This window comes from Capsicum annuum, chromosome 2 (genome assembly GCF_002878395.1).
Source record: "Capsicum annuum cultivar UCD-10X-F1 chromosome 2, UCD10Xv1.1, whole genome shotgun sequence".
Classification (NCBI taxonomy): Eukaryota; Viridiplantae; Streptophyta; class Magnoliopsida; order Solanales; family Solanaceae; genus Capsicum; species Capsicum annuum.
Window position 1 is genome coordinate 148,331,621 of NC_061112.1, and position 24,982 is coordinate 148,356,602.

At 38.8% G+C, this 24,982-nt stretch overlaps 2 protein-coding genes and 1 long non-coding RNA gene across 9 annotated transcripts; 2 read left to right on the plus strand and 1 right to left on the minus strand.

The window, feature by feature from the left end:
* The first annotated feature begins 1,843 nt into the window (after positions 1 to 1,843).
* On the plus strand, positions 1,844 to 9,270 carry LOC124896105 (calcium/calmodulin-regulated receptor-like kinase 2). Its single transcript, XM_047407449.1, has 4 exons — positions 1,844 to 2,142; positions 6,042 to 6,111; positions 6,297 to 6,430; positions 8,911 to 9,270. Exons 2-4 carry the CDS (start codon positions 6,088 to 6,090, stop codon positions 9,197 to 9,199), a joined length of 447 nt encoding a protein of 148 aa, XP_047263405.1. The 5' UTR covers positions 1,844 to 2,142; positions 6,042 to 6,087; the 3' UTR covers positions 9,200 to 9,270.
* Positions 9,271 to 9,565: 295 nt separating this feature from the next.
* LOC107860402 (putative serine protease HtrA) lies at positions 9,566 to 13,602 on the minus strand. Of its 3 annotated transcripts, none has more exons than XR_001671525.2 (5): positions 13,221 to 13,602; positions 11,188 to 12,251; positions 11,049 to 11,088; positions 10,142 to 10,317; positions 9,566 to 9,990 (listed from the first exon to the last, which is right to left on the minus strand). XR_001671525.2 is itself a non-coding variant. In XM_016705743.2 (4 exons), the coding sequence occupies exons 2-4, from the start codon at positions 11,980 to 11,982 to the stop codon at positions 10,292 to 10,294; spliced, it is 861 nt and encodes a 286-aa protein (XP_016561229.1). In that variant the 5' UTR covers positions 11,983 to 12,251; positions 13,221 to 13,602; the 3' UTR covers positions 9,645 to 10,291. The 3 variants fall into 3 exon arrangements, 1 of the variants encoding a protein (XP_016561229.1); XR_001671526.2 differs by having other exon boundaries at positions 9,645 to 9,990; positions 10,176 to 10,317; XM_016705743.2 differs by having other exon boundaries at positions 9,645 to 10,317.
* Positions 13,603 to 14,135: 533 nt separating this feature from the next.
* Positions 14,136 to 24,968, plus strand: LOC107860410. Of its 5 annotated transcripts, none has more exons than XR_001671536.2 (10): positions 14,136 to 15,078; positions 15,166 to 15,223; positions 15,954 to 16,049; positions 16,407 to 16,530; positions 16,598 to 16,864; positions 17,600 to 17,778; positions 17,867 to 19,223; positions 19,440 to 23,249; positions 23,601 to 23,715; positions 23,783 to 24,962. It is a non-coding gene; the product is annotated as an uncharacterized LOC107860410 (long non-coding RNA). The 5 variants fall into 5 exon arrangements; XR_007052556.1 differs by having other exon boundaries at positions 14,140 to 15,223; positions 17,600 to 19,223; positions 19,440 to 20,811; positions 21,599 to 21,670; positions 21,759 to 23,249; XR_001671538.2 differs by having other exon boundaries at positions 17,626 to 19,223.
* Positions 24,969 to 24,982: the final 14 nt, after the last annotated feature.

Sequence of the window (24,982 nt, forward strand, 5' to 3'; positions counted from 1 at the left end):
TCTCTTTGAATGCCCCAAAAATTTTCACCAACAAAAACTGTGTAATTTGGTCCGTGAAGAAATCATATCTTGAAAACCTATCTTTTATATGATGTTTTGAGGGATGAAAAAATCATACAACAGTTTGCAAAGCTTACGAAAGTACTTTCAAACAAGACAAGATTGTTGATGGTGCTTTTCCAGCAAAGAATCAAAAGGAAGAAGAGAAAGATCAATCTCAAAAAGAAAAAATGCAAGTTCAACAAAAAAAAATGAAAAATTCAGCATACACTGCTAGAGCAAAAATTGAGGAGGAGCAGTTTTTTTAAATTGCAGTAACTAAACCAAAGGAGGAGCGTTGAAAATTGATTTAATTATTGCAGTAAATTTTAGTTTATAAGTTGTTTTGAATTAAGATGAGTTTGAATTTTAAATTTTAGATTAAATTGTTTTAGTTGTTGAGAAATTTTAGGTTTTTTGAATTTTAAATATGCAGATTTTTATTTTATGTTGGCTATTTAATGCCCCATAATGTTCAATAAAATTATTGGAAAGCCATTGAAAGCTATTGAAAGCTTGAAAGTCATTTTAATCCAAAGAGAGTCATTTTAACCCCTTTTCGCTGCCACATCTTTTTTAAAGAAACCAACAATAATTCTACATATGTCACTTTTAATCAATTTCTTGCCAGATTAATTGGTAGTTATAACTATTTCTTTAGGTTAAGGTGCACCTATCAGATGGAAGATCATTTGATGGTCAAATTGAGGCCTATGATCTTTATTACAATATAGCTGCCGTACAAATTCAATCAGACACGCCACTTCCTACTGCATCTCTGGCTCATTTAAATGATTCCATCACAGTTGATCCAAGTCACAGTGTTAAAGAGGAGTCATTTCAACTCCGTCCTCATTCAAACTCCCTTAATCTTATTCCTGAAGATTTAGTTATAGTGCTTGGCCGTTTCCCCATAGATCCGTACTCCATCATGGCTGCTCCTGGTTTATTCAGGTTGATGTTCTTATTTGATTTTTATTTATTGCAACCACTTCATTGTAGCAAAAATAGGCTTGATTTCCTTTTAGTTTTATCATTTATTATTTTTGTTGGGTTTGCAAGAACGATCATGATGCATGCTTGCTTATTATATTTTCTGGCTCTTTAGTGTGCGCACCCCTGTTTTCAGTTTTACTCAATTAGTTCAGCTTGCACAAAGAAGTGTAAATGTGAAGAACTGCATACGGATCAAAGCTATCCACTTAGAAGAACCGACATCCATTTTAATGGTGTTTTCAATTTATACACTTGTTTATAAAGAATCAACGAGACAAGTCTATATGTTTGGAAAGTAATTGGAAAAGATTAACCGGAAAAACTATTCAAAAGCCTGTCTACACATTTCAAAGGGGAAAAAATCCTTGAAAGAATCCATTCTAAGATAAATATTTTAGTAAAAATAGTTCTGCACAAAAGTACTCATGAATATAGTTTTTCAAGTTCTATTTCATGTCGGTAAATATGGTTAAGACTTGTGAATAGCTGAACTATGCAATCCTAATTTCCTAATTCACAAGGCTTCTGACTATTGTAGTTGGTTCCGTAACTATTTCTTTTGATTTTGTAATATGTAGTACTATTAACTCATATCATGAATTTTAGGGGCTTAAACGGATACTATTGGGTTTCTCGAATTGTAAGCTTTACTTCTCTGAGGGTGTAGAAATGCAACATTTGCAATTTGTTCATACTAAATGTTTTGTGTTACGTACCAATTATTTTTCAAGCTTGGTTTTGTAATTACATGTCCTCTGGTGAAGAGACTTGTTTCGTCATTGTAGACTATGTAATTGTGATTCACTAAGTAACACATTCTTCATTTCTTGGCCATTTTGATTTGACTGGGGATATTGAATGCACCCACTTGCATATTGGCTTCTTCATACGAAGTCATGTTAAACTAGTTATATTATTGATAAGGAAGAAACTCCCCGCTGTGCATACCCCCCCACCACTCCCCCTTACCTGTCCTGTCCGTAACCCCCCCCAGCGGGGCACACCAGCCCTCCCCCCACCTCGGCCTTCAGCCAGCCAGCCGCCGCCCGGTCTCCAGCCGCCACCCGCCGCTCCGTCTCCAGCAGCCGCAGCTCCAAGCGGAATCCGGTGACTTCTAACCTTTATTATTTTCGTTATTTCATATTCCATTTTATTTCATTATTTCATTATTTCATATTCCATTTTATTTCATTATTTCATTATTTCATATTCCATTTTATTTAGTATTATGCTAGTAGTAGCCCCGGTACCTTGACTTGCGTGGAATTTGTGGATATTGTCTGTTGTCTGTTGTTGCTGTTGCTGTGGTCGTTTCTTCCACTGCTTGGGATTGGGTATTGGCTGGGAACCTGTATTTGGGGCGGTGGGTGTTGAGTCTGGTGGTGTTTGCCCCCTAATTGAGTTTAGTTTTGTTTCGGGAGTATTCCTTTGAATTTGTGTGAGCCTTGTATTTCCTTGCTGCTGCTTTGATACTACCACTGTGTATATCTGTATATTTTCCTATACTTTCGTGTAGTTGTGGCTGTGGGCGGTAATGGGTGGATAGGCTCATGTCCGAGGGGGTTGGGGAGTGGGGCCGTGGTGGGGGCGGGGGATGAGGAGAGGGCGGGAGTGGGAGGGGGGCCAAGGTTTGGCCGCGGGGGGGGTAGTGGAGGGCGTGACGGTAGGCTGAGGGTTGGGTCTTGGAATATAGGGACCCTTCAAGGTAAGTCCATAGAGCTTGTGAAGATTCTTAGGAAGAGGAGGATCAACATTGCGTGTGTCCAAGAGACCAAGTGGGTAGGGTCCAAGACTAGGGATGTGGATGGTTACAAGCTGTGGTACTCTAGGAGCGACAGGCGTAGGAATGGAGTTGGCATCTTAGTAGATGAAGAGATTAGAGGTCAGGTAGTGGAGGTGAAGAGGATCAACGATAGGTTGTGACTATTAAGTTGGTCGTTCGGGGGTTTACCCTGAACGTGTGTAGTGCTTATGCGCCGCAAGTGGGATCGGAGGGGGAGGAGAAGATGCGGTTTTGGGAGGCTTTGGAGGAGGTGGTGAGAGGCGTGCCTAGTTCGGAGAAGATTGTTGTAGCAGGGGATTTCAACGGGCACATCGGGGCGCTACCGGGAGGCTTTGGTGACGTGCATGGTGGTTTTGGTTTTGGGGAGAGAAATGAAGAGGGGGCGACCCTACTGGAGTTTGCGAGGGCCTTTGGGCTGGTGGTGGTGAACTCGGGCTTCCCAAAGAAGGACGAGCACCTGATCACCTTTCGAAGCGCGGTAGCCAGGACTCAGATTGACTTTTTGTTGCTTAGGAAAGGGGATAGGGCGTTGTGTAAGGACTGTAAAGTCATCCCGAGTGAGAATCTTTCGACCCAGCATAGGCTCTTGGTTATGGATTTGGGTATAAAGAAGAATAGAAAGAGGAGGACTAAGGAGTGTAGACCGAGAATTAAGTAGGGCGGCCTGACGCCAGTGAATGCGTGGGAGATAGGGGAGAGGTTGGCGGGAATGGGGGTGTGGGAGTGTAGGGGGGACGTGGATAGTATGTGGGACAGGGCGGCAAGGTGCATCAGGGAGAATGCAAGTGAGGTGTTGGGTGTTTCTAGGGGCCGGGCCGGGCACCATCGGGGGGATTGGTGGTGGAATGAAGAGGTGGAGAAGAAAGTGGGGACCAAGAAAGGGGCGTATGCTAAGTTGGTGGAAAGTAAGGACGAAGAGGAGAAGCGGGTAAACAGGAAAGAGTACAAGCTAGCGAGGAAGGAGGCGAAGTCAGCAGTCACGGCAGCTAAGACGGCCGCTTTTGAGAGCTTGTATGCAGGGTTACAGGAGAAAGGAGGGGAGAAAAAGTTGTTTAGACTCGCTAAGGCTAGGGAGAGGAAGTGTCGTGACCTCGATCAGGTGAGGTGCATTAAGGGGGAGGACGGTAGAGTGCTGGTGGAGGACGGCCACATTAAGAAGAGATGGCAGTCGTATTTTCATAGGCTCTTGAATGACGAAGGGGATAGAGCTATTGTGTTAGGGGAACTGGAGCACTCAGAGGAGTGTCGGGATTTTAGCTATTGCAGACGTTTTAAGGTAGAAGAGGTTAGACAGTCTGTCCGCAGGATGCGAAGGGGTAGGGCGATGGGGCCGGATGAGATACCGGTGGAGTTTTGGAAGTTCGTTGGAGAGGCTGGTGTAAGGTGGTTGACTGGATTGTTTAATGAAATCTTCAGGACGGCAAAGATGCCCGAGGCGTGGAGGTGGAGTACCATGGTCCCTCTCTATAAGAATAAGGGGGACATTCAGAGTTGCAATAACTATAGGGGGATTAAGTTATTGAGTCACTCTATGAAGATCTGGGAGAGAGTAGTCGAGGTGAGGTTGAGACGGATAGTGTCTATTTCGGAAAACCAGTTCGGATTTATGCCCGGCCGCTCGACGACGGAGGCAATCCACCTGGTGCGGAGGTTGGTGGAGCAGTATAGGAAGAGGAAGAAGGATCTACACATGGTGTTTATCGACCTGGAGAAGGCATACGACAAAGTCCCCAGGGAGGTGCTTTGGAGATGCTTGGAGGTGAGTGGAGTACCGCTGGTATATACCAGAGTAATTAAGGATATGTATGATGGAGCGAAAACCCAGGTGAGGACGGCGGGAGGGGACTCAGAGCATTTCACTGTCCTGACAGGATTGCATCAGGGATCTACTCTTAGTCCCTTTTTGTTTGCGTTGGTGATGGATGTGTTGACGCGGCGCATTCAAGGGGAGGTGCCGTGGTGTATGCTTTTTGCAGACGATGTAGTTCTGATAGATGAGACTCGAGGGGGTGTGAATGACAAATTAGAGGTGTGGAGGCAAATTCTTGAGTCTAAAGGGTTCAGGGTGAGCAGAAGCAAGACAGAGTATGTGGAATGCAAGTTTAATGACGTGAGGGGGGAGAATGAGGTAGTAGTGAAGCTGGAAGCACAGGAGGTATGTAAGAGGGATAAGTTCAAGTATCTTGGGTCCGTGATCCAGAGTAACGGTGAGATCGACGAGGATGTCTCGCACCGTATTGGGGCGGGATGAATGAAGTGGAAACTCGCGTCGGGGGTGCTGTGTGATAAGAAGGTGCCGCCCAAGCTTAAAGGCAAATTCTACAGGGTGGTAGTCCGTCCGACCTTGTTGTATGGAGCGGAGTGTTGGCCAGTTAAGAACTCCCACATCCAAAAAATGAAGGTGGCAGAAATGCGGATGTTGCGCTGGATGTGCGGACTGACTAGAGGGGATAGAGTTCGGAATGAGACTATCCGGGAGAAGGTTGGTGTGACTTCAGTGGAGTGCAAGATGCGGGAAGCACGATTGAGATGGTTCGGACACGTGAAGAGGAGGGGCATGGATGCCCCGGTCCGTAGGTGTGAGAGGCTAGCGTTGGATGGTTTTAGGCGGGGTAGGGGTAGGCCGAAGAAGTATTGGGGTGAGGTGATTAGGCGGGACATGGAACAGTTACAGCTCACCGAGGACATGACCCTAGATAGGAAGGTCTGGAGGGCGCGAATTTCGGCAGAGGATTAGGGCCAGTTTGGGTCGCTAGTGTAGGGAATTACTTGGTGGGGGTTTTATTCCTGTTATGATTCCGTGTTCCATGTTTTACTACGAATCTGTGTGCTTTCTTCTGCTTTCCTCTGTTTTATATTACTTATGGGTGCCGTATTTATGTTATCTGCTTCGTTGTTTTACTATGTGTTTGTGTGGTATCTCGTGCCTTGAGCCGAGGGTTTATCGGAAACAGCCTTTCTACTTCATCAGAGGTAGAGGTATGGACTGCGTACATCTTACCCCCCAGACCCCACTAGGTGGGAATACACTGGGTTTGTTGTTGTTGTTGTTGTTGTTGTTGTTATGTTTCGGTTGAAGGTGGTATAAATGTGTTCTTCCGTTTACGTAAGTAAATTGTTTTTTGCCAGCATAATGTGTAATTTTTAAACACGTGCATAAATGTATATTTGATTGTCATGTAGGTCACTGAGACACTTTCTTTCTTTTTGTTCATTTTTCTAGCATTAACCACTTCGTGCATTGCCTCCACCCATGCAAAGAGCTTTTTATGACGTCTTGCAGAATTACTCAGGTAATTCGCTCTCACACTTATCTTTTACTTTGGTAGGTGATGACTTTGTTCATTTGCTCTTTTATATGTTTTTAGTCAATATCAATGATATTTATATTTTATTTTTATCCATTGTATGTTATGTTTTTAGTAGAAAGATGGTAAAGAACAAGTTTTCAGGCTTTCTCGTCTCTTCTTTGTTGTAGTGCGGTATCGGGGGCCCACTTATCAGCTGCTCTGGAGAAGTCATTGGTATCAGCTTAGAGATTAATAGCACTACTACTGCATTCCTGCCGATCAATATAGCTTCCATATGGTGGGAGCATTACGAGAAACATGGGTACGCTCTGAAGCTTTGCCTAGTTTGCAATTGTAGGATGCTTGATATGTGTTGGGGCTGTTTTTCTTTGTGCATTTGCTAGTATTATGCTATCTCTTTAATATTTTCTTAAAAACATGCGGTTTCTCAAATTGTATGATATGGAGTTTTTTTTTATAAGACTTCTTGCATTGAACACATTCTATCCTAGAATTTATTTTCAACTTGTATATACACTTAGCTTTTATATGTGCTTTTCTATGATTGTACGTTGTCTAAGTTATATACTTTTGTCAGATGTGGTATTGGACAATACCCTTTAAGAAGAGAAAACAATAAAGCAGTACCTTGACAGGTTTTACTGAGTTTGCATCCTAAAATGTCAACGTAATTGATTGTTTTATATAATTGAAATTTTAGGTGGTAATAAAAAGGACTTGTTTTAGGTCACATGGTAGTGGTCTCTGGGATACTTGATGCATTGGACCTGGCAAAATGGCATCTGCAGTGAATATATGTTGTGGAATTCAGGAAATATGAGGCCATTGCAATTACACATAATCATACTATATTTTATACATGCAAAAGTTAGAAGTATGCTCTATATTTTATATTCCACTTATTTGTGCCTGGGCTCTTTTCCTGTCTTTGTATTGTCTTTACGAGCCATTGTTGTTCAATAAGTAAGGTGTTTGGCAGATTTTGGTGGTACTTTAGTACCTCTATGCTGATGGAGTTGTGGCTCAAGTTAGGGTCATTTTCCCTGTATCAGGTCTTAACTTTAGTGGTGCAAGTGATACTTATCGATGGTGATCAGTTGTAGTTTTGGTTTATTGATACTTCAGTTGTACCCAGAGAAGTGTTTTCTTTCGATAGTTCTATGCTTTTTAGTGAGTCTGATGGTGATGCTTTACATGCAATTTGCCTTGTTCTCAAGGTTTAGGCTACTTGCAACTTCAATTTATCTGGGTTTTAGTTTACCTCACTTCATTTATGAACAAGTTAATTAGATATATCTGATATTACATAAACTTTAGATGGCCTTATCGTAAGAACTTTAGCCTTTTGATCAAACTATATATCTTCTATTGCTGGTTCCTAAAGGTGGAAAAACTTGCACTTGTGTTACTGTTTGCTATGATGGCATTGGGCAGTGGCTGTCCAGTCCATTAGAAGTCTTAACTTGGTAGGCTAGACAGAGGCTGTCAGGTAAGAAAAGAGCACGGGCAAAAGTTGATGAAATTGGTGTACATCTGCCGGCAGTCTTAACTGCACCAAAGATAGTGACGTTGCTACAAAAAGGAGAGGTAATAAAATCAAGCATGGCCTCTACATCTTGTGTGTGTTGTACATCTGCGGTTTTGCTCCAAAATTAAAAAAAAAAAAAACTGAGACAAATTACACTCTCCTCTGTCCTTAAAAATTCTAGAGGTCCCTTTGAAATCAACTCGTTTTTTTCAGGTGCTAAGTTATGGGTTAGAACCATCGGTTAACGTTTGGATGTTGTTAAATTTGTGATATTTGATAATTTGTTTGTACATGTCAGGTGTAACGAAAAAATGCTTATGAGTTTAGGCCTTGTAGAAAATGTGATCACACATACCTGATACTAATCTTAAGTTAATGTTATATGACAGGCAAACACAACAACTTTGGTTTGGGATGGAAGTAACGAACCTTTATGCAGCTCCCCTAGATGTTTTGGAGAGTATCATTCAGAAGTTCCCAGACGTCCTAGAAGGGGTCATTGTTGAAGATGTATGTAATGGGATATTTTCAATTCTATAATTCTGATCTTCTTGGAGAGTGGAAATTCCAGTTATTCTGTTTTATTTTTAATCCATAAGTGGTCTTAGTTGAAATGAGTTGATGCAAAAGTATTCATTAGCCCTAGAGTATCTCCATGCTGGGGTAGGCTGAGTGACCAATTTACTTCTATTTGCTGTGGCCACAAGACTCATTACTTATTCTTGGTTCACACTTCTTCCAACAGGCAGTTCACCTGTGATACACTGTGATTTGAAGTTTGCCAATATCATTCTACGAGAACTAAGGTCAGTGGAACGCATGCATTATCAAATTAGTTAGAAAATTAAAGACGACTCAAGTTTAGGGACATTGTTGTCACTATAATAAGTTGCATATAAGCTGATATAATTGCCTCTCCAAGTATTTACCTCTTCCTTATAACTAGGTCGCTGGACGCTGACCTTGAGGTTTATGAACTTGGGGCCTTAAGAATACATATGGCTACATAGATTAAATGTATGTATCCACAAGCAAGTTTATAACAAAGAGTAACATATATAGCTTTGACATTATCCTTTTTGAACTAACACCGTACCGCTATTTATCCACATCACAACTTAATGGAATATGTAAATCCTGTAAGTTCCCAGATCATTCCAACACATGCACTTCTTTTTTTTTCCTGCAAATTCTAAATTCTCTTATATACAAAGGCGGCTATGAGCTCAGATGGGGCTTGTTGGGACATGCAGTCTAGAGCAAGTGAGGAGTCTTGCTGCAATTGCACATAAATGCGTACACAGAACACCTAGGAAGCGTACTTCCATGGACGAAATTTCACATGCAATATTGAAAACAAGACAGAAGCGCCTTGTCAAAGAAGATACCACGTTTTTTACTGGATATGACCGATCAAGAATGGCAAGTAGGATAGAACATCAGCAGGATGAGTTGAGAAACATGGCCAGCACTAATGAAAGAGAAGCTGAACCATGCGCATTTTACCATATTGGAATTTGTTTCAAGCTGAACCAGCATTAAAAAGAGAATGCTTGTTAGTTATAATTCAAGCAGCAGCTAAACTTTAATACTAGTTCCTTGGTTTTCAAGAATCCATGTTGATGATAAGCAATACATATGACAGATTGTTTTACCACAAGCATATTGGAATTTGTTGCCAAACGGGAGCAAACGAAGTACTTCACCTTCTTAATACATTTTACCATCTTCGTCCACCCAAAAGCTATCAAAATGGATCTGTTTTGATTTTTGACCACGAGAAATATGAAAGGTAAGAAATCAATCTGGCATGAAACCAAACTCTTTGAATTATGTAACCATATAATGGGGGAAATCAAACAAATAAAACGCAACCCTAAAAATATCATATAAACTTGCAAAAAGGGATGACTTGAAGCTTGCTTAGACTAGGATCAAATTGTTCAGTAAGCAGCCATCAACAATAGCTATAGCTGAATCAGAATTACAATAAAACCTCTAGCCTAAAAATTATCACGGGTTATCTCACCAAGCAAAAGTAAACTTACAAAAAGGGATGATCTGAGGTTTGCCTACACTAGGATCAAATAGTTCAGTAAGCGATCAACAATATCTGAATCAGAATTACCAAAAAAAAAAAAAAAAAAAAAAAGAACTTATAGCCTAAGAATTATCATGGGTTATCTAGCCAAGCTAGAATAAACATACAAAAAGGGATGATGATCTGAGGCTTGCCTAAACTAGTTCAATAAGCAATCAACAATATCTGAATCAGAATTACAAAGAAAATAACTTCAAGGATCATTATCAGCTTTTATAACTTCATCTTCTACCTGCAAATTGCACAATTATAAAAATTAGCAGATCGCACTAAAATTCAGAGCGCCAACTAGTAACCCAACACGTACGAACGCACTTAATGGTTATATACATCAATATAAGTTACAAACATGATCTCAGTTCATAAGTCAAGCAGTTACAAACCTGATCTCAGTTCATAAGTCAAGCAGTTACAAACCTAATCTCAGTTCATCAGTCAAGCAGTCACACACATGATCTCAGTTCATAAGTCAAGCAGTTGCAAGCATGATCTCAGTTCATAAGTCAAGCAGTTGCAAACATGATCTCAGTTCATCACTCAACCAATTCAACAATAAATCCTGGGCAGTAAACAAACAAAAGAAGAGAATTCTGTAATCATATATTTAAAAACAAAGAGTAAAGAAAAAACATAATATAGCCAAAGAAAGGAGTATGACCGCAAGGTCCCAAAGTTAGCAGAGAGTACCCTGCCTAAAGTGTCTTGAATTGTAAAAATAGGTGAGAATACTTTGTGTGTCAACAATGAGGTATTTGATACTAGTGAATGTGAGCCTGTGGATTCTTCCCAACACAGACGGTTTTGAGACAAGGCGACCGTATGTCTCTTTTCAAGGTCAGACCTTACAGACAAAGTTCTATTGGTCAGCAGCTGCAGCTGCTTGGGCAGGTAGACATCAATGGATAGAGGGGTTCAGTGTAGGAGCTAGGGCAGGGGAGGCAATTACAGCGACACACCACTTTTTTTTTTTGGATGACACATTGGTATTCTGTGAAGCTGAAAGCAGGCAATTCAGATACCTTAAGCTACTGCTCACTATTTTTGACAGTTCACACTATCTCCGGGTTCACATAAACCTCCATAAATCAGTTCTATACCCAGTCAATGATGTAGCAAACTTTCAGAACCTATGCATGTTACAAATTATTTCTTTCTTCTGGATGTTTGATCCAGTGAAAACTTATTTTACTTGATCAAATAAAAAATATATATCTGAAAAAAGAAATTAATTACTAGAACCCTAATTATTCACAAGATACCAAAAAATAATGATGTAAGGGCATAACTTACGTTTACGTTTAAAGGCCAAAAATTTCCTGAAATTATGCATCTACAGAAAAAATCACCATGTCAATTTTATCAGGTAATAAAACTTCACTAATAATAAACCAAAAGGTCAACCAAATAGAGAGTAGTAATAGTGTTGCACCTGAAGAAAACATTGATGTCTTTGTTTCCTTGGTTCTAAATCACGTCTGAGAACAAATTTCCTTGGTCCTAAATAATGTCTGAGAACAACCGCTAAAGCAACAACATGAATAGCCGTAGAACTAGACCTAGAAACACTGCTTAGCATTCCTATAACATTTCCTTTAAGATCAAAGATGGGGGCGCCAGAACATCCGGGTGCAGTAATTAAGTTGTTAATTGGTATGGTTGGAAGATCGGGGTGTATGTCAGTTTCTTCAGTTTTGTCGAAACGAAGATCGGCATGGACAGGATACTTCGGTGTGACTGATAAACTAGTGGGATTATACTCCATAGGACCTTCAGGTAGAGTCACATTGTTACAGGGAAATCCTATTCTACCAAAATGGAATGTTCCCAGTAAGGCAGAGGGATTCCCTACGCACAATGTAGTTTGCCCAACTTTGAAGGGTACTTTTGAAAGTTTAGCATATTTATAACTTACTGTCTCAGTTCCCACTTTCGTTCTCACTTTCAAAACTGCAATATCGTAATCAGGTTTAGAAACTACTAGGTCAAGGACAACGGGTTCAGCTTCTTCATCTTTAATCATGTGTCCAAAGATAAAATTCGCACCATGTATTACATGATAACAAGTGAAAACTAGTCCGTCTTTAGAAACCGAAAACCCACTTCCCCCACCAATCCTATCAATCCTAACATGATCACCCTCTTTAACAACAGTTGCTCTCTGAATAAACCACACAACTTGCTTCCATTTCTCATAAAATTTACTCAATTTCTTGTCAGACTCCATGATCAAGAATATCAAGCGTGAAAGAGTTTTCTTTAAAAAGAAATAGATGCAATGAACTCAAAAAACAATGAGTACCACCAATACCAGAAATCCGGTGACTGACGTCGAGCTCCGGAGAATTCCAAAAAACACAAGTGATGCAATGAGAATTCCAAAAGCCACACCGATACGGATTCCAATAATAACTAAATCAGCTTTATGAACCATTCTTCAGTCTTTTTCCAAAAGTAAGAGACTTGACCATGTTGCAAAACTGCGATGAAGCTTATCTGTCATAAAAAGGTAAATATCCGTTCAGAAGTGAATAGTGTACAATGTTGAAGTAAGAAAAGATTAAACTTGGAAGAACACATGGTTCTTGATAATATTGTTCATACTGGCGTAAGTAAGAAATATTACATGTTGTCATCTAAATTTGGTAAGTAATGAGCATTGAGCACCAAGCATCAGCAGGTCACTACACCCCCCATCCCCCTGCAGGTACATTGTTCACATTGCCAGTAGGAAGAAAAAAATTCTTTTGATAAGGCAAACTTTGTAAATGTTCGAGCAAGAAGATTCTACATGGTCAATTGAATTTAGCAATTGTGGTACCCTCCCCCGGAGAAACATACAAAACTGTACACAAACCTACCCATTTTGGCAGTGATCAAACAATGTAGTTGCTTTTATTGTTACTCTTTTCCTAGGTAAAACTCCTAGTAGATTGAACAATTCGCTGATATTACATTCGGTATTAATTGATTAACAGCAGAATGATTTTTCACGGAAACTAAACCATGGCCCCTGAAGCATTATCCCGGCCCACTCCTCCTCCATTCAGCTTTGCGTCAGATACATTGATCGGTGTTGAGAATCTAACTTATTTTGATGGCATTTTAACAGTGTAAGACCACCCCCTCGTTTGGCTTTGCAGTAGATCGATCACATTAGCACATATAAACAAAACCTTGTCCCTCCAACTCAAGGGGTGGCAAAAATATACCCATTGTGGAAACCATGTGGAAAATACTCTGAAATCTAGTGGAAACAAAGATTCAAAACACTTCTACTTACCCTTACAGACTACAATAATAATCATTCCTCATTGTTCTTTTCATTCACAATCAAAATCCCATTTCACTCACCTAGTAAACACACACGAAAGCAAGGAACTTTCTCCCTTAAACCCCATAAATAAACATCAAGAATACATGTAACTGAAAATAAAAAAAAAATCAGGATGAAAAAGGGAATACCTAAAGAAGAGCTGAAATTGAGCTTCCATTAACTAAAACAAAGAAGGCCTTCATAATATGAGAAAGAAACCGTAAAAGGGTGTGCTTTGGGTACACAACAGAAGGGGGAATAATGGAGAAAAGCAAATGCACGCGTTTACTAGAGACGTTAGCATTAGTGTAAAAGCAAGCATAGCCCTAACTAGTAGTACATATTTGGCTGGCTAAGGACAGGCGTATGTAAAAGCGAGAGTTTCCACAAAACTTGGACGACTCCGGCGCTTTGTCTTTCGTTGATTTGTCAATGTGCTCCTCTTGTTTCCTTCTTTCCTGCTCTCTAGTCAATTTGAAATATCGATATTTTATCGATATTGGATAAACTAAGACAGTAAGAATATGATTTAAGATAATGATATTATGATATATATATATATAAGTTTTTTGAGAGACTTTAATTTACTTTTTATGCCTAGGTATTATTTGAATATTTACAGGATCATGATTCTTGTAGACATATTATCCTATATTAATTAATATAATTATGCTATTTTCATCCTTGATTAAAGGAAATTGTCTACCAAAGTAACATGAGTTTTGATCTTTTGTAGTTATCATTGTAGGTGGAGTGAGGGTACTTTAAATAGTATAAGTGAAGTCATTTTATCCAAATATTAAGTCTTATATATAACATTATATTTTTGTATTATGTGCACAATAATTATTGAATTCCTTTATCTTTTACATTAAAAAAATGTTGACGGATTGTTAAGTTTATCTTTAATAAGATGTGTGGTCAAACATATATGATTGACGGAGTAACTAACTGAAGTAACATATTTAAACTAACATTGTGCAACCTAACTTTTCTTTTCTAGTGCACAATATGCAATACAGTCTTTTTTAATAGCATTTCTTTGTTCTATATAATGTGGAAGTCATACACGGCTAATGTATGAAGAAGTGAGAAATATAGTAAGTGTACAATAAAAAAAAACTTATTTCACAATGTGATGAAAAATGTCCAATTACAGCTTAAGGCATTCTTCATACCGGTTGCCTAACACATTCAACGCATTCTTGATTTGGGGGGGAAAAAAGCAACACGTAAAAGATTTTCCACTGCATTCTGACAACTGGATTACATAATCTCTTGACATGCTTATGAGATGACCAAGGGAGCAAGCGCCGAGACTAAGGGGAGAAGAAGTGATTAGCTTGCCGCTAAGAAAAGAACCACCACCTGATGGGGCGATGTCAGAGAGAAATTATAGAGACAAATAGAAAACTTTCTGAAGTACATGGGATCAAAAGGTATCTACATATGCTTTATGCATTTAAATTGTTCTTACTCAATAGATATTGAGAAGAGGAACCATGATTGAAGAGTTTCCATTAGTTACTGTTTAGGATGCAATAACATGAAAAACTGTTGAATCTACGGGAGCCCTCCCCCAAAAAGATATCAATATCCCTTTAAGAGTTGTAGATTAGGTACTTTTAAGAGCATCTTGGTATTCCAGATGCTGAAACAAGGTGATCTTTACTTGGGTGACTCCACCAGCTGTGTTGTGAATTTGTGGCATTGTTGATGTACATTTAGCCCACAATTCATTTCGTGCCTAATGATACCAAAGTGGTATTATCTCATAGGTACTTTACATGCATGTTTTCCATTTGTGAAGTATCTGAGTAGGCTCTGTATGGTTTTGCAACCTAAGTAAATTTGTTCAAGCTCCTGGGGAAGTTCTTCCATGGTTCTTGGGTTTCTCATATCCTTATCAAATAAAGTAAGTTCTTCCATGGTTAAAGCTTGCAGTGGAGTGCATCTTTTGTTCTGCATGTATTCGCTTTGTGGAATGTCCACAAGAAGGGCTCACAGGTAGATTCATGGTATTCGACAGGTCTATCTTTCGATAGGAAGCTAATCCACTGCTAGTTGAGTTTAATATGCCTCCTTGAACTGCAGAGAAGCCTTGGATGGGACTTGAGAATTTTGTATTCGATTGGCTTATAAATGCAGACAGGTAGGTTATAAAGCTATTTCATAACTGGTGGTACTAGTCGTGGTTTATCCTTATTTGCTAGATCCGTAAATGTAACTTTAGTATGCTTTTCATTCCTCTTCTTGGGTATTATTTTATTTTGTTTATTTAAATTTTTTGGGTCTTGTCTGCCGTAACATATTCAAAGGACAATATTTTTTTTTTTCAAGACCTTGTTCTTGTGCAACAGCCAAGCAACGTGATTTACGAACTTCTTCTGTATCACCCATCGACAAAATAATTCCCTTGTTTCTTGAGAGGGTATGAATGGTAAAGCGCAGTAATTCTGTTGTATTCATTACCTTCCCCATCTGTAAAAAATGTTTTGGTCTTAAATGGACTTCTGTAGGATTACAATATGATCGGTGGAGGAACTTTAGGACCCTTGGGGTAATAAGCCAGGTGCCGAGCTAGGACAAAATTGTAATCCAAACCTTTCCATCTCGGACGTACCAATATTTATCTCTTGAGTACTCCTTATCTCTCTGGCATGATTGCTTTTATTTTGCACCTAAGAAAACTGCTTTTGTTTTGTTTAAATATTTATTTGTTTCTATGGCTATTTAGACAGCCAAGAGAGATTATCTAATCTCACAGACAAGAAAGATTGTCTAGTTGACCTTGATTTAGTAAATCTTGACACAAATGCTATAACTATGAAATAACTATAAACTTTGAAGTAAATATGCTGAACCAATTTTTTCTGCTGCAGAATTGTTAGCCAGGTTGAGTATCCTTTGTTGGTTGAAATGCAGAGCCTTCTTCTTGACTTAGTTGCTGAACTCCTTGATGCTCTATCTAGGATCAGGTAAATGAAGGAAACCCAATTTTTCGTCGTCCAATCTTCAAACTCAATCACTTGATCGGTTGATAGTTACTCATACCGAGTTTTACAGCTTAATTTGGAAATTCTATTCAACGAAGAGAGTCAAAAGTGGAAAGTAACAGGAAAAATTGAAATGAACTCTGTGCTTTATCCTGATGCGTGTTTCGCGTGAAAATAACGTGTTACTTTTATACAAGTGTAATAAATCTTTAACCGGTAGACATCATAGAATTTGCAGTCTTTGCAACAAACCGTGTTAATTACTGAGGACGTGACTTTCAGCCTCATCGTTAGTTTATTATTTACATTTGTTAATGTTTTCCCATTGTCTTTCAACAGATTCAGTTCAGTGACAGAGTCTTTTTCATGGAACTCAATACCTGTTGTATAGATACTAATGTTGCTCGCCGTGAAGCACTTAGTATTGTAAATGGAATGCCACATCTGAAGCTAGGGCCTAGGGGTATGTGTCATTTTTTTCTTGCTGGACAGATATGCATAGAAGCGTCATAATGATATGTTGTTTCCAGGTGAAGACAGAGGGTGGACTGAACGCTTCAGCTTCCTTTGTGGCTAAATTTAACCCTTTGAATCGTGCTCCTCATTAACGAAAAAGAGAAATTCATCATGCCTTATGTAATATGCTATCAAACATCCTAGCACCTCTTGCAGACGGTGGAAAGGGTCAATGGCCCCTTTCAAGCGTAGATCCTGCACTAACTCTATATTATGAAGCTGTGGCACGACTAAGGATACAGCTCATGCATTGGATGAATAAACAGAGCAAACATATCTCTGTAAGCATAGAAATCTTTTTATAGACCTTCCACTTGTCAGTATCATCTTTATTTGGTCATAAGGATGGTCGAATCACCTGTTTAGTAATATTAGTCGTAAAGGAAAAAAATCACCTATTTAGTAATATTTAAGCAGGAATCTTTTAAATTCGTTGTTTGCTGTTAAACTGTACCTCAAGTTTGTTTTAATGTGAGATGGTTTTCCTTTGCTGCTTGTTGACCAAGTTGGCTTCTTTATCATTCCTTTCTCAGTACAGCATGCAAGCATTCTTACATTTTGGTTTTGGGGTCGTACTCTTCGTTGATGTTTCTGCCTCCTTCCTCTACTTTTAGCAGATATTTTAGATCCTTTGTGCCTAGAATGTCGATTAAGGTTCCTAGATGATACATGTATTAAATCTTCTATTGTAATACTCTGGTATTTTAATGCTGCATGATTGACGTATTAAACTTTGGTTATTCATGTCTAAATTCACAGCTTTAAAGTCTTTCATTCACATGTCACTCATTTGTCTCTGCTAATTGCTTCTTGCCCTTATACCAGTTTACGATGTAAAATCATAATACTAAATCTTGATTCTTCATCCACATTTTTGAGGTTTGATTCTGATTAAACTAGCCATATTAACATTCCATTCATCCCCTAAAAGATATCTTTCGTTTTGTTAGATTGAACTGCCCCTCTACGTTGTGTGAACTAGTGCTTCTATATACAATACTCTTTTCTTGTGCCAGATGCTGTAACAAAATAGAAATCTCAGGGATATCTATTCCGCTCAGCTCTGAAGTGCATACCATATCTGATTGAAGAAGTAGGCCGAAGTGATAAAATTACTGAGATAATACCTCAACATGGCGTCAGTATTGATCCTGGTGTGCGTGAGGAGCGGTACAAGTACTCATTGGATTGTGAGGTACCTGCCACATCATCGCTTTTCAGTTATGAGAGAGATGTCAAACTTCATTCTACGCCTTCCATATGAGTTCCCTCTTCTCATTCAGACTTCGATGGGCCACCTTCTGGAGCTCATGCATTTTCAGAGAGCTTGTGTAACTGATGATAAGGTGGAGTATGATGCTTCTGCTGCAAAACGTGTGCAGAGAACGGAGGGATTCTGGAGGTCTTCTTTCCATCTCTCAAGAAACAACTTCTGAGATAGATGCAGTTGGTCTTATGTTCCTTAGTTCAGTGGATAGTCTGATTTGGCACACAGCACTGGAGTTATTGCACCGTGTTCGTGCTTTAAGAAATGATACAAAGGAATTCTCATTGCATGAGCGATCAGATCGTAATTTGAAAGATGAAGCTGAACCCATATTCATAATTGATGTTTTAGAAGAGCATGGGGTGGGTAGCATTCTCTTTCCCTTTTAATACATCCTGACATTCTCTTTTTTTTTTTGTTAGGAAATTCAAGCGCATATCTAGTAAGGATCTTTGCTTCGGCAGGATGATATCTTCCAGATTTGTTACTGGGATTCGGGGTGTCCATTTGATCTGAGGCGAGAGTCTGAACCTGTACCCCCTGATGCTGCTCTCCAATCTATACTCTGTGAGAGCCCGGATAAGAACAGATGGGCCCGCTGTCTTGCGAGCTTGTCAAACATGCAGCGGAGTTGTGTCCAAGTTCTGTTCAGGAAGCAAAGCAAAGAAGTTATGGAAATATAGACATCTGAAACTCTTGAAAATGTTCAAAGCTGCCTGCTTTAGCGTGTCATTTATCTTTCATGAGTACTTTTGGATATACTTGGGGAAGCCAAAACAACCCTGTTGTGGAATTAGTTGTGTAATGTTAGACCACCTACAATTTTGCAAATAGCTTAATGTAAAAAACCTAAACGTAATAAATGTAATTCTTTGCTACCATTACTCACAAGTAGTTTTTCCTCTTAGGAATAGTATATGAGCACCTGTTCCATCATGCTGTGCATTGCTTGTTGTTTGATGGATTTCTGAGTTCTTCCTATGAAGCATGCCTTCATAAGAATATCTTATTCATTGTTAAAGTTATTGTATATTTGAAGTTCCATTCCTTAATCATTCATGCAGTTCCTTATTTTAAAGTTCAACCTTGAGTAATTCTGTGCAGAAAGTTTGAAGGTTGCACCGCCACAGACCTGAAAGCCGACAACCCATTGCCTCGCCTCTCGCCACTCGCCATTGGCAACGTGGCAAGTGCCTTTCACAACCCTGCCCCAGAGAGTGATAATTGTAAGGGCCTTAAAATTTGTTCTGAGAAAAAACGTGATATGCTGCCTTTAGAGCTCCTCAAGTTTGGAAAGGAGACATATGGTCTGCTAATATTGGTTCTCTATTACCAGAAATGGAAAATGACAAGCATAGGCTACTTACGATGAGGTGGGGTGGCCTTTTTTCGTTGTTTACGTGTTTTTACATTCATTAGTTATGTTGTGGATTGTGCTATCTGTTACTAAATTCTGATGCAAAATCAAGTATCTTTTTTGTGCTTAATTTTCTTTATTTTTATAATTTTTTGTTAGGTGTTTGTGACTAATTTTCTTTTGACTTGGGTTCTGCAACTTTATCTGAAGTTTCTCACTTTGGGAAGTACAGGAAGGACGGTACCTCCGGCCATCTAATCCAGCCTTTGAGCAAGTACTGGCTTCGTTGGCCATGGTTGCACATCACTCACCTGTTCCTCTTCTGGTGGCCTTTTTACGATGGAGAGAGAGGTGCACATTTTCAGTTACAATTCGTCCTAATCATGGCCCATTTTTTCATTTATGTGTCAAGTTAAAGGGTATTTTTCATCATGTGCTTTTAATTCATGCAAGTTCATTTTGTTGAAAGAAAATCCGCCCTTCGTACAGTTGTGCTAGCAGGTCCATTTGATAATTATATATTGTTCATTTAGTCCCCTCACATGTACTGTATGAGAATTCACATACATGATAATCCATGGTAAATTATTTACTACTTCTTAGTTACTCCTTACTTCCTTATATAATCATTCTTTTTATTTTGGGAATTAGCAAAATATTTGCCACCATTCCAACATAATTACCCATCCCTTTTTCGATGTGGGATACTTAACACCTCGCACTCTCAGGCCTCATTAACTGGAGCGTGGACAATATAATATGGAGGCCCAACATCGGTGAACAAAGATTTGGGATGGGTCTGGCTCTGATACCATGTAAAGAATGGATCTTGAGCCTAACTCAACCTCAAAAGCTAACTCATGAGGAGAAGATTGCCCAAGTCCATATAAGGAGACCAATTACTCTTCCCTTTTACGATGTGGGATACTTAACAATACTATTATATACTACTTTCGCAACTATCAAGAATTCAAATCCATTAATTATTAGAATTTAAAGATTTGATATGATCTGTTCTCTTCCAACTAGTTTTCAACCATTTCTCTTTTATATGAGGGGAGATTTTCAAAAATATCATCAAATTTAATTGTGTCTTTCGTTCACCATCTACTATGAGCTCATCCTACCCCCAATTGATATCTTTCTACTGATGAATTGTGAACGGTTTTCTTGTTAACATGAGTTCACACGGTCCATTACATATTTAATTTTGCTTTGTTTTTGTGTACAAACTTTGCACTTAATCGCGGGTAGTTTACTTATTTCTGAGAATCTGAATTCTGATGAAATCTGCCATTGCACACAGTTTTCCTGTCTTGTATTATTTCTGGTATCAGCACTTTCTTATAAAATACTACTTATTAGAAACAGAAATTATTTTTAATAAATTCTAAAGTGTAGGTTATTACATCACTTTAATGTCTGCTTATGAAAATTGCCATGTCATCAATCTAAAAGTGAAGCCTTATTAATGTGAGGGGATTACACTGCATAAATGTGTATACTACAGCAGAGAATCTCTCCGTCGTTGAATCTGGTGTACTATGGTTTGTTGCAGCGAATCTCCCAAAGGTGCAAATGATGCATCAACAGTTCAGAGAAAGGTTTGTTAATCTACCAACTCTTTTGTGACTCCTTTTTGAGAAGGAAGTCTGTGACTCCTTCCCTCATTCACAGTGTTTGCATGGAAGTTGCTATCAGATTGTTCCTCTGTGCTTCCACTTTCTGGTTATTGAACAAATTCATTGAAAATGACTTCTCACGTAATCTATGGAAAAACAAAAGAATGGAACTATGTGAGGTACTTCTTTAAAATCACACATGTGGTAGGATAAAATTGCATCTGAGCTGCAGCTCAAACTATTTCCAGGTGAAATAGCTTTGCTCATCCTCTCAGTTCAGAGAAACTTAACTTTCATAGTATAGAACCTCATGAGATGGCTTCCTTTGGGGACTCGATAAAACTGGAGGACGTCATACAGTTGGCCTTATATACATGTATTTAAAATGAGAGAACCTCATGCAGTTGGCTGCAGGAAGTTGGAAGAAACAAGAAAGGAAGACATTGTTTTTATAATATAATAAAATAAGCCCAAACTGTTCTAACTGAAGTATTAAAATAAGTAGCCATTATTACCTCAACTGGCAGACAAATGAGCATAAGACATTGCTGATGTACATTTAGGCCACTATCGTGACATGCCTAATGATACCAAAGTGGTGTTATATCATAGGTACTTTACATGAATTGTTCGTTTTGTGAAGTATCTGACTAGGTTCTCTATGGTTTGTGCAACTTAAGTATATTTATTTAAGCTCCTGGGGAAGTTCTTCCATGGTTCTTAGATTTCTCATATCCTTATCAAAAAATTTAGTTCTTCCATGGTTCAGCTTGCAGTGGAGTGCTCTTTTGTTCTGCATGTATTCGCTTTGTGGAATGTTGTCCACAAGAAGGGCTCACAGGTAAATTCACGGTATTCAACAGGTCTACCTTTTTCTAGGAAGCTAATACACCGCTAGTTGAGTTTAATGTGCCTCCTTGAACTTGTAGAGAAGCTTTGGGTGGAGCTTGATAATTTTGTATTCGATTGGCTTATAAATGCAGACAGGTCATCGGGACTCGAAGAGTCTCGGACACCCGGTGCAAGTTAAAAAAAAAATAAAAAAAATGCAGGTTGGTTGTAAAGCTATTTCATAACTGGCGGTACTAGTCAGTTTCTTATTTGTTTTTTTTCCTAGAATAATAGTCTTTTTTGATCAAGTAAAGGTATTTTCAGTCATAAACATGACCAAATCGGTCAGCTACAAAGATTACACCAAAAGATCAAGACTCTACAAAATAAGAGAGCGGAGGCTACTCCTCAATTGCAAGAAACTCTACTACACACCTTTATAAGCTCTTCTATTTCTCTCTCCAAACTACCCACATTAACGCTATCGGAACCATGTTCCAAGCTCTTCATCGTCTTCGCCTTTTCCCGCTCTTCCAACTGAGCATTAGATCTTTCACAATTCTTGGCATTGCCCAAGGAGTGTGAAACCATCTAAACATATCCCGCCATAATCACATAATGAGCCCGCAATGTAGAAGGAGATGATTCACATCCTCGCCTGTCTCCTTGCACATGTAGCACCAACTAACACACACAACCTTCTGCTTTCTAAGATTTTCGGCCATCAAAATCACCCCTCTAGTGGCTAGCAAAGTGAAAACCACACCTTCCTTGGCCCACTTTGAACCCAAATTGCATTACATGGAAACTCAACCTCCTCCTAGTAGTATAAGTTATTTGCAAATGCTATGAGCCACCTTTTAGTTCATTTATCCTGTTGTGGTTTATCCTTATTTGCTAGAGCTGTAAATGTAACTTCAGTATGCTTTTCACTCTTCTTCCTGGGTTTTATTATATTTTATTTAATTTTTATTTAAATTTTTTTTGGTCTTGTCTTCCATAACATATTCAAAGGACAATCTTTTTTTCAAGACCCTGTTCTTGTACAACATCTAAGCATTGCGATTTACAAACTTCTTCTGTATTGGTATTTATCGCCCATCGACAAAATAATTGCCTTGTTTCTTGAGAGGTTATGAATGGCATAAAGCAAGAATTCTGTTGTTTTCATTACGTTTCCCATCTGTAAAAAATGTTTTGGTCTTAAATGGACTTCTATAGGATTACAATATGATAACTGGGATAGATTTGTAATCTAAACCTTTCCATGTTGGATATACTGATATTTATCTCTCTGGCATGATTGCTTTTGTTTTGTTTAAATATTTCTATGGCTATTTAGACAGCAAATAGAGATTATCAAATCTCACACAAAAAAAAAGATTGTCTAATTGACCTTGATTTAGTAAATCTTGACTCAAATGCTAGAATTATGAAATAACTATAAACTTTGAAGTTAATATGCTGAACCAATTTTATCTATTGCGGAGTGTTAGCCAGTTTGTGTATCCTTCGTTGGTTGATTTGCGGGGGCATCTTCTTGAGTCTTGACTAGTTGCTGAACTCCTTGGTGCTCTATCTAGGATCAGGTAAATGAAGGAAACCCAATATTTCACATTCCAATCCTCAAATTGCTTGATCTGCTGATAGTTACTCATAACAAGTTTTACATCTTAATTTGAAAATTCTATTCAACGGAGAGAATAAAAAGTGGAAAGTGACTGGAAAAAGTGAAATCAACTCTATGCTTTACCCTGATGCATGTTTCACGTGAAAATAACATGTTACTTGCATTCAAGTGTAATAAATCTTTACCCCGCAGACATTATTGAATTTGCAATCTTTGCAACAAACCATGTTAATCAATGAGGACCTGACTTTCAGCCTCGTTGTTAGTTTATTATTATGTGTGTTAATGTTTTCCCATTGTCTGTCAACAGATTTAGTTCAGTGACTGAGCGCTTTTTCATGGAAAATACCCATCGTATAAATACTAATGTTGCTCGCAGTGAAGCACTTAGTATTATAAATGGAATGCGGTATCTGAAGCTAGGGGTATGTGTCATTTTTTTCTTGCTGGACAGAGATGCCTAGAAGCATCATATTGATATGTTATTTCCAGGTGAAGACAGAGGGTGGACTGAATGCTTCAGCTTCCTTTGTGGCTAAAGCTAACCCTTTGAATCGTGCTCCTCACAAATGAAAAGGCGAACTTCATCATGCCTTATGCTATATGCTTTCCAACATCCTAGCACCTCTTGCAGACGGTGGAAAGGGTCAATGGCCCCCTTCAAGCGTAGATCCTGCACTAACTCTGTGGTATGAAGCTGTGGCACGAATAAGGATGCAGCTCATGCATTGGATGGATAAACAGAGAAAACATTTCTCTGTAAGCATAGAAATCTTTTTATAGACCTTCCACTTGTCAATATCATCTTTATTTGGTCATAAGGATGGTTGAAATTACCTATTTAGTAATATTAGTCATCAAAAAGAAAAAGGTTACCTATTTTTTAATACTTAAGCAGGAATGTCAAACTGTACCGCAAGTTTGTGCTAATGTGAGATGGTTTTCCCTTCCTGCTTGTTGACCAAGTTAGTTCTTTATCATTCTTTTTTCCGCAGAGCATGCAAGCATTCTTACATTTTGGTTTTGGGGTCATACTCTTCATTGATGTTGCTATCTCTTTTCTCTACTTTTAGCAGATATTTTAGATCCTTTGTGCCTAGAATATTGATTAAGTTGCCTAGAGGATACATGTATTAAATCTTCTATTGTAAGACTCTGGTATTTGGCAAGCAAAATTGGAATCCAGGGAACAGCTGGAATTTGCTATACTTGGCTTCCTTCATTCAGCTCAGGGCACTATATAACTTGTCATCTGAAGGACAGGGTGTAGTGCTTACCAAGTTAATATGCTAGCCTGGAAAAAGTTACAATGGATAATGACCACTCAGCTTGTCTTGAGCTTAATGGATTTAGTACGTGAAGAGGCCGCGGCCTCTCAAAATGTGAGAAGAACAAAAACATTCTGAAGAGTCCTCTCTTAAATGCTCATGTTGAATTTATAGCCTCCCCCTCACCCCCCAAATTGTTGTAATTACTTATTTCTGTATTGTTAGGTTGTTAATTTCTCTAATTTGTATTTCTGCAACTCTAGGTTGCCTATCCTTTAGTGATGCTTCTTTTGTGTCTTCAGTCTATATATACTCTTTGAGAGCCCGGATAAGAACAGATGGGCCCGCTGTCTTAGCTAGCTCGTCAAGCATGCAGCGGAGTTGTGTCCAAGTTCTGTTCAGGAAGCAAAGTAAGCAATTTGTG

Excerpts from the sequence above, each read along its gene's own strand:
- LOC124896105 (XM_047407449.1), top strand. The coding sequence starts at position 6,088 with ATGACGTCTTGCAGAATTACTCAG. Across the intron at positions 6,112-6,296 it reads CGTCTTGCAGAATTACTCAG|TGCGGTATCGGGGGCCCACT; the intron begins GTAATTCGCTCT and ends TCTTTGTTGTAG. Across the intron at positions 6,431-8,910 it reads GAGCATTACGAGAAACATGG|TCTAGAGCAAGTGAGGAGTC; the intron begins GTACGCTCTGAA and ends TGGGACATGCAG.
- LOC107860402 (XM_016705743.2), bottom strand. The coding sequence starts at position 11,982 with ATGGAGTCTGACAAGAAATTGAGTAAATTTTATGAGAAATGGAAGCAA. Across the intron at positions 11,089-11,187 it reads GACATCAATGTTTTCTTCAG|ATGCATAATTTCAGGAAATT; the intron begins GTGCAACACTAT and ends TTTTTTCTGTAG. Across the intron at positions 10,318-11,048 it reads TTTGGCCTTTAAACGTAAAC|GATTTATTGTTGAATTGGTT; the intron begins GTAAGTTATGCC and ends TTTACTGCCCAG.